The sequence below is a fragment of the Orycteropus afer genome, unplaced genomic scaffold (genome assembly GCF_000298275.1).
Source record: "Orycteropus afer afer isolate SDZICR_OR568_19922 unplaced genomic scaffold, OryAfe1.0 scaffold00259, whole genome shotgun sequence".
In the NCBI taxonomy this organism is placed as follows: Eukaryota; Metazoa; Chordata; class Mammalia; order Tubulidentata; family Orycteropodidae; genus Orycteropus; species Orycteropus afer.
In genome coordinates this window covers 2,073,512-2,082,425 of record NW_006921846.1, presented here as the reverse complement: position 1 = coordinate 2,082,425, position 8,914 = coordinate 2,073,512, and the positions used below count along the sequence as shown (strand labels likewise).

At 35.2% G+C, this 8,914-nt stretch overlaps 1 protein-coding gene across 1 annotated transcript in view; it reads right to left on the bottom strand.

Annotated features, from left to right (window-relative positions):
• Nucleotides 1–1,437: 1,437 nt before the first annotated feature.
• Nucleotides 1,438–8,914, bottom strand: part of SLC6A14 (solute carrier family 6 member 14) — a 34,378-nt gene continuing 26,901 nt past the window's right edge. The window contains exons 11-13 of the mRNA XM_007949992.1: nucleotides 6,973–7,123; nucleotides 5,193–5,389; nucleotides 1,438–1,584 (exon numbers count right to left, since the gene is read on the bottom strand). Of these exons, the coding sequence (XP_007948183.1) occupies nucleotides 1,438–1,584; nucleotides 5,193–5,389; nucleotides 6,973–7,123 (495 nt within the window). The remainder of the gene's footprint in view (nucleotides 1,585–5,192; nucleotides 5,390–6,972; nucleotides 7,124–8,914) is intronic.

Sequence of the window (8,914 nt, the reverse complement as noted above, 5' to 3'; positions counted from 1 at the left end):
TAATATTTTAATCTTCAACCAAAAAGAAGAGGAAAGGGAATTTAAAATATGTAAGAAAGCAAGGTTTAAAGTCATTCCTTTTATTGCTACTCATTTGCCAAACATAAAAAGCCAGCAGTAGTGTATGTGGTTCTTAAATTTTCTTGGGTCAGAAATCCCTTTGATACTCTGATGAATACTATGGACTCTCTCTAGAAAAATAAACGTATGCATACACACAGAAAATAATTTCAGTATCATATATGTTCCTTGAAGTCCAGGTTAAGAACTTAAGAATTGCTGACAAGTTCCTTACATATTTAGGTAGTGTTCATAATCCTAGGCTGGGACATTTATGCCAACTGTCAATGATATATAATCAGTGCATAAACCTATTAGTGATGTAATCTTCATTCTCATTGGTAAGGAAACTGGGACACAGGACTTTCTGACTTGGCTTATGGCATTCTTGACAAATAATCCCTATAAGTATATAAATAAGATATCATCTATGAGTAGTAACTTATTTAAATAAGACAAAAATCACTCTACTTGCCCTATTAATGATAATTACAATACTGTAATGTTAGACTTGATTAAATCCATTTCCTCATTAGCATTTTGGTTCATAGTCTTTTGGAATGATACCTAGATTTTAGAGAGCATAATGAACTTCCCAGAATTTTGTAAAATACAATAGAAAGTAGGTGAGTCACAATTTTCTTCCAAATATAACCTGAAAGGGGAAGACATTATATGGAGAAAGAAGTATTCAAAGCTTCTGGATTCTGTTTTCTGGATTTATCATTTACTGACTTAATTTTTCCGCCTTATTTCACTCTTTGTAAATAAAGAATATAACCACTAAGGTCACATAGAAAAAGTAATCGGTAATAAAAGCATAAACTTTTAAAATACGTGTATCAAAAGTATTAATCTACACTCTTTGTATTCTGTGTACAGTTCTTTTTTCAAGTGTATGGGATTTCTCATTGTCAGGTCTTCAGTTTGTAACGCTTTTCTTTATCATGCACTGGTTTCTTTTTCCCCTAGCTTTGTGGAAAATAAATCAGTATATTAAAATATAAGCAAATAATATCTTCAAAGCTAGTGTAAGAGAAAGAATAAAACCACTTTCTAAACAACCAACTCAAAACAGCCTTTAATATATTAGAAAAACATTTAAGTAATACTTACAAACATGTTATTGTGAAACAGAAACAGCTGTGTGTATGTGTATATGATCCAGGTAGATCATCTCAAAGGAATTATAATAAACACATTGCTAAACATGAATAGATTCACATTTTTATATTATACTCTGGCTTAAATGGGGAAAAAAAGTCTACCATATTATTATGAACACAATATATACATTTTTCTATTCAGCATACAAATAAATAATTGTTCTGTTCAAAAAAAATCACATTACACAACCACGTATTTTAAAAATATATCTCATTCTGGTTTTCTACTGCCACTAACAGTAGGTATTTCATGGTCAGTTTCTTTCGTAGGATCTACCATCCCTTTATATCTCTCCCCACGATGTTGTTCCAGGTACGGACCCCAATTAGACGCTGGTCTGCAGCAACTTGCAATGCGCTGAAAAGCAAAAACAAAAATGCTTGTCTTATAATTTAAGTGCTACACTCTGTAAATAATCAAAGTATGATTTTATTTTAAATCTTTATCTTAACCAAAATGAAATAGGAAGTCTAGAAAAGTGATCATCTAAATTAATAATGCACAATCTACTAAGAAACAAATAACAGTTGGCCCTGTTTCCAGTTTCCACATCTGCAGATTCAACCAACCAATATCGAGGGACGACTATATAATCAAATTTTAACTGTTAATAGAATTGTATTCAAAATATCTGAGTATGTTAATAGAATTGTATTCAAAATATCTGAGTATGTTAATAGAACTGTATTCAAAATATCTGAGTATGTTAATAGAACTGTATTCAAAATATCTGAGTATGTTAATAGAATTGTATTCAAAATATCTGAGTATGCAAAGGATATCAAAAGAAGGTATGTGAGCTCAGAGCAACAGCTTCACTCTGGCCTAAGGATGAGTTAAGTGAGAATCTAAACCAGTGTGTACCTGGGAATGTTTTCAAGAACAAAAGAAAAGGAGCTTCAGGGTCAAAGCATTGACTCAGGTACAGTCTTGGATGGGCTTGAGAACTTATTTAAAATCCAACACTCCCAAGGCTACCTTGATAATACCCTAATGTAATGTCATAAGTAACTTCATTCCCCTGGGCCTCCATGGAATACATATGACCAAAGTCCAGACTGGGTTCAAGGTAATTTATCAGACATTTTCCAGTCTAAACACACTATTGACCAGTTGCTGTCAAGTTGATTCTGACTCATGGTGACAGAGGAGTACTGTGCTCCATGGGGATTTCTTTTTAATGCCACAAGTGTTATTATTTTTATTTTTCATTTTCTATCATTCAAAAACATTTATTAGGCATCTAGTATTTGCCAGCAACTATGGAAGATGTGCTATTTTGATGCCAGTCATTTTGAAGCAACCTATAATAAATATATAAATCTCACATTTTAAAATTTAACAGGTAGTCTATACAACAGATAACCCCTTTATTGTATATTGCCTTCCCCAGCTCTGGTAGCACAGTGACTGCTAAGCAGAAGGTTGATGACTGCTAACCAGAAGGTTGATGGTTCAAAGCCACCAGCCACTCTGCAGAAGCAAGACTGGGCAATCAACTTCTGTAAGGATTTACTGCCTTGAAAACTTAATGGGGATCACTGTGAGTTAGAATTGACTCAATGGCAGTGAGTTTGGTTTGTTTTTTTTAGTGGCTAATGGCATTTTTTCATGTTGTTAGCCGCCTGAATGTCTTCTTTGGTGAAGTATCTCTTCATAGCCTTTGCCTATTTTTAATTGTATTGTTTGTCTTTTGTTGTTGAGGTGTTGATATTTTCTATAAATTTTAGAGAGTAGCCCCTTGTCTGATATGTCATTGCCAATTTTTTTTCCCAGTCTGTGGGTTATCTTTCTACTCTTTTGGTGAAATCTTTTGATGCACATAAGTGTCTAATTTTTAGGAAACCCAGTCATCTATTTTGTCTTCTGGAGTTTGTGCATTTTTAGTTACATTTGATAGTGTATTGAAGTTTCTCCCTATTTTTTCTTTGATGGTCTTTGTAGTTTTAGGTTTTGCATTTAGGTCTTTGATCCATCTTGAGTTCATTTTTGTATATGGTGTGAAATATAGGTCCGTTTCATTTGTCTGAAAATGGATATCCAGTTTTGCACCATTTGTTAAAGAGACTATCTCTTCCCCATTTAATGAGTTTCAGCATTTTGTCCCAGATCAGCTGTCCATAGGTGGATGGATTTAATTCTAGGGTCTATACGTCTCATTGAACCAGTACCAGACTGTTTTGACTACTATAGCTGTGTAGTAGGTTTTGAGATCAGGAAGTGTAAGGCCTCCTACTTTGTTCTTCCTTTTTAGTAGTACTTTACTTACCCAGGGTCCCTTTCCTATCCATATAAAGTTGATGATTAGTTTTTCCATCTCTAAAGAACGATGATGGGATCCAGATTAGATTGCACTATATCTGTAGATTGCTTAGGTAGTACTGACATTTTCACAATGTTAAATCTTCCTATCCGTGAGCATGGCTTATTCTTCCAATTTATGTAGGTCTCTTGATTTCTTATACTAGTGTTTTGCAGTTTTCTATACCCAGAATCTATACCCATTGTCTTTTGTAACTCTGGTTACATTTATTCCTAAGAATTGCATCTTTTGGGTGGTTATTGTAAAGGGTATGCAAGGATGGTTCAACATTAGACAAACAATCATGATCGTATCCATAGATGCAAAAAGGGCATTTGACAAAAGCCAACACCCATTCCTGATAAAAATGCTGAATAAAATAAGAATAGAAGGAAAATTCCTCAACATAATTCAGAGCATATATACAAAACGAGCAGCCAACAACAGTCTCAATGCAAAGAGGCTGAAAGCATTCCCCTTACGAATGGATACTAGACAAGAATGCCTTTTATCACTACTCCTATTCAGTACTGTTTTGGAAGTCCTAGCCAGAACAATAATGCAAGAAAGGGAAATAAATGGCATCCAAATTGGCAAAGAAGTTAAACTATCTCTATCTGCAGATGATATAATCTTACAGTAGGAAAATCCCACAGACTCAGCAGGAAAATAACTGGAACAAATTGAGAGATTCAGCAAAGTGGGAGGGCACAAAATCAACATACAAGTATCAGTCGGGTTCCTTTACACTAATGAAGAGAACTCCATAGGGTTTTCAATGGCTGGTTTTTCAGAAATAGATTACAGGCTTTTCTCCCATAGTGCCTCTGAGTGGACTCATACCGCCAGCCTTTCTTTCTTTCTTTCTTTTTTTTTTAATTAGGATTTGGGTGAAAGTTTACAGAGCACTTGGTTTTCCATTCAAGAATCTATACCCATTGTCTTTTGTGAGATTTGCTGCAATCCCCACACTGTAACAGCATTCTTCCCACCTCCTCTCTATGCCCACCCTTTCCTTTGATCCTTCCTTCTCATCCCCTCCCCCTCCTTCCTAGCTCTGTCCCTGGGCAAATGCTGTCCTCTTGCTCTCATATGCTTCATTGTTCTAATGCATGCATACCCTCCTGATACTACTGTTCACCTTATAGGTCTATCTGTTGTTTGGCTTCCAGCAACCTTGCATTTTTTACATCAAGCAAGTCAAGCATTTCCACCCAGGGGCTCCAAACACACTATAAGGACTGTATTATAACCAGATGAGGTTTTAAAAGTGAGGGTGACAGACATAAAACTCAAAGGTCATTTGTCTTGTTTCCTCTTCATGGACAAGTTAGTGCAAGTATAGATATCATAGCTATTATGTGCTAAGCACTGTGCTGAGACCTGAAGATATAGCAACAAGCAAGACCACACTCCTTTCTCAAGAAGCTCATAGTCTAGTATAGTCTAGACATAAGACATATAAATATATGTAATACACTGTTGTTTACATAGTAACAGATGGTGGTATCAGGTATAGAAATAGTTTAGAGGTGAGTGTGATGAATTTTCTGTCACGGTCATAATCTCACTACTACCATATAAGTAGAGTAATCATTTTGATCATAATTATTTTACATAACATTAAAATAATTAACTTTTAATTTAATTTGAATGTACTTACTTGAAAGATGTTTCCTTTAGCCTGAATTATTTTTATGGTAGCCATAATTGGAATCCAAATAATGCAGAAAATAATCATACACCAGCCTATAGCAATGCCCCAGTCAGGGTATTTGATGGTACCATAAGTAGGTCTGTGAAATGTCACCACGGACCAGAAAAAAATTCCCTGTAAAAGTAAAATGTGAAAAAACAAAGCTAAATATTAGACTGCATTGCATTAATAATTACAATTTTGATTCCATTCATTAGAAACAATTTATCAAAAATTAAAATGAAAATGCATTCAAACAGGTAAGATAATCATGTAACAGGAAGATAACAATACTGAAGGAACAAACTAAATAATTTGTATTTTGGTTATGAATAAATACTTCTAAAATTAGTTCCTCTATGTATTTATAAAAGGTACAAATATTTGTCCAACATATATTTCAACAAAATACATGACCATGTAATATGTCAGATTGAGTAAAATAATATCTGAAAATTTCTATTATTGGGTTTTCATTTATTTTAGCATGGTTCTACGCTACTCCACACACTAGCCAGTATTATCAATTAACTCAATAATTCTGCTTCTCTCCTTGCTTAGCAATTGTTTCTTTTGTTTCCCCTTTACCCCACCCCTGGAACACGTATTTATACATGCAATTGGTGCATATGTATCAGAACATTCTCCACTTCCAGCCTCGTATTGAGAAAATAAGCTCAGTATATATTTGGTTTCCTGGAGAAATTTGAGACGTAAAGAGTTTAAGTCTAAGTTGAAAAAATAATTTTTTAAAAACTACTGGACAAGGCATTAAAACTAATTATTTAGAAATCGTTGAAGTAAAAGACAACAAACAAAAAACAAAAATCACCTAGTGATGTCTCTGAATTCAGGTGACTGTGTTTTACTACAATCACTGAGAAAACAATAGAACATAAAATTTTTATAAAATAGATGCCCAAATTTAATTTCAGAATTAAATGAATTCCATTAATTTAATTTAATTACAGTACTTTAAATTTATTTCACAGTAATTGTACATAACTACAAGAAAATGGGGAACTCTGGTGGTGTAGTGCCTAAGGCATCTGACTACTAACCAGAAAGCTGGCAGTTCAAACCCACCAGCCACTCCTGGAAAGGAAGCTTGGGGCAATCTACTTCCGTAGTGATACCGCCTCAGAAACCCAAGGAGGGGTCACTATGAGTCGGGTCTGACTCGATGGCACATAACAACAACAACAACACAAGAAAATGAATGGAGGAGAGTGGAGTCTAAATACATGATCTGATACAAAAATAAATCATCTTTTTGCATTTTAATGCAAATCCAGGTGCCAAACCTTATGGAATCAATGAAAATATGCTGGGAAAGTATAGTTGTTTCTCCCAAGTTGATAAGGGGCTTATTACAGAGACTTGTCAAGTGAGGAAAATGAAGTATTTAGTGATACTTTCAAAACTAAATCTATCATCGTAATTTATCAAGACCGTGGAGCATCCAAATGTTACTTCAGCACATCCAGTACTTGACTGCCCACAACTTGAAACTTCCATGTGGGGGGGGGGACAACTTTACACTCTTTAAAACAAATATGATAATATGGCCCTTTCTAGAGAAATTTTTGAACCATGAAGGCAAGAAAAACCAAAGCACATCCTCTCTGAAGTTTTGCTACTTCCACCACCCCCACCATTATTTCTAGCCTTGTGATTTTCCCTCCCATAAAGTATTTATGTTGGCACTCAGCCATCTACTAACCTGAACTGTTTATTTAAAAATTACGTATCTGTATGTCATGTCTTTCCAGTAGGGAGATAGCTTGTGCTACATACACATTGTACACATCAGCTTCTAAATAATACCAACTTTTGAATTTATTAACATAAACTATTTCCTCTGTTGACACACGTGTTTCTTTTAGAGATTTCAGATACTAAATACCTCCCATAAAGAGAAAAAAATATTCATTAATATGAGTGTTGAGTATTATTTCTCGGCAATCAGTATGTTTAGAATATGAACTCCTTGAAGGCAGGATCTGGTTCTTACATATCTTTGTATGTTCTGTATTTAGCAGAGAGCCTAGGCACATTGTAAATGGCTTACTATAATGTGTAGACAATGAGCAAATGAAGCATTTATTTTTATTTATCCTATTAATAATTTTTATCTCTATAGGACTTTTAAGAGCCTCTTTATTTTCTCAAATGGTAAACGTTTAACCCTTTCATGACCCAGGTGTTTTCTGCTTTGGATTGTTTGTTGATAACATTAATGGAAGGCATGCTGAATCAAGGAGAATGTTTGAATTTTTGTTAGGAAAAACAGGTTAAGATACATATTATGTGGGATGCACATGTCCCTGTGGATTCACAGGCAATAAGATTAGTTGGACTCATATGTCCCTCTGGACTCTGCACCTTCTAGATCCCTTGACAGTGCACACAATGTAGGGTGCCTGAAAATGCAGTATTTGTGGGAACATGGAATCATCACAAGAAAGGCAACTTCCAAATAATGAATTAAAAAAAAAAAAAAAAAACCACTGCCATCGAGTCTGTTCCAACTCAGAGCGACCCCCATTGAGTTTCCCAGGCTTTAAATCTTTATGGAAGTAGATTGCCTCACTTTCCTCCCACACAGCAGCTGGTATGTTTGAACTACTGACCTTCTGGTTGACAGCCACGTGCCTTACCCACTATGCCACCTAACCCACCACTGCCACCGAGTCATATCCGACTCATAACAACCCCTCCTTGGGTTTCAGAGGTGATATCTACTACAGATGTAGATTGCTCAACCTTCCTTCCAAAGAGTGGCTGGTGGTTTGAACCACCAGCCTTCTTGTTAGCAGTCAAATGCCTTAGGCACTACGCTATGAGAGCTCCTACTGTGCCACCAGAGATCCTTAAATAATGTACAGGAAAATGAAAATATAGTTCTAAGAGCTATCTCCCAGTAAAAAAGCCACAAGAGACAAAAGTTTTGCAAAATTACTATTCCAGGAAAATATTTACCTATGACAAACTGATAAAGGACCTATCTCCAAAAGCTATAGAAAACTTCAACACCTCAACACCAAAAAGAACAAATAACCCAACTCACAAATGGGCAAAAGACTTGAACAGACACTTCACCAAAGAAGATATACAGGCAGGCAATAAACACATGAGAAATTGCTCATGAACATTAATCACTAGAAAGATGCCAATCAAAACAACAATGAGATATCATCTCACCCCAGCAATAATAGCAAAGTTCAACAGATCAGATAGTAACAAATGCTGGCAAGGTTGCAGAGAGATTCGAACTCTTGTTCACTGCTGGTGGGATTATAAAATGGTACGACCATTGTGGCAAATGGTATGGGATCTCCTTAAAAAACTGAAAATAGAAGTACCATTTGACCTAGCAATTCCATTACTAGAAATATATCCTAAAGACATGAAAGACAGGACACGGACAGACATATGTACACCTATGTTCATCACAGCAAAATTCACTATAGCAAAGAGATGGAAACAACCTAATTGCCCATCAATGGATGAGTGGATAACCAAATTACGGTACATGCATAAATGGAATGCTTTGTTACATTAAAGAACAATGAGGGATACATGAATCATCTCACAATGTGGATGAACCTGGAGGACATTATGCTGAGTGAAATAAGTCAACTGCAGAAACACAAGTACTGTATGAGCCCATTACTGTAAAAAGACAG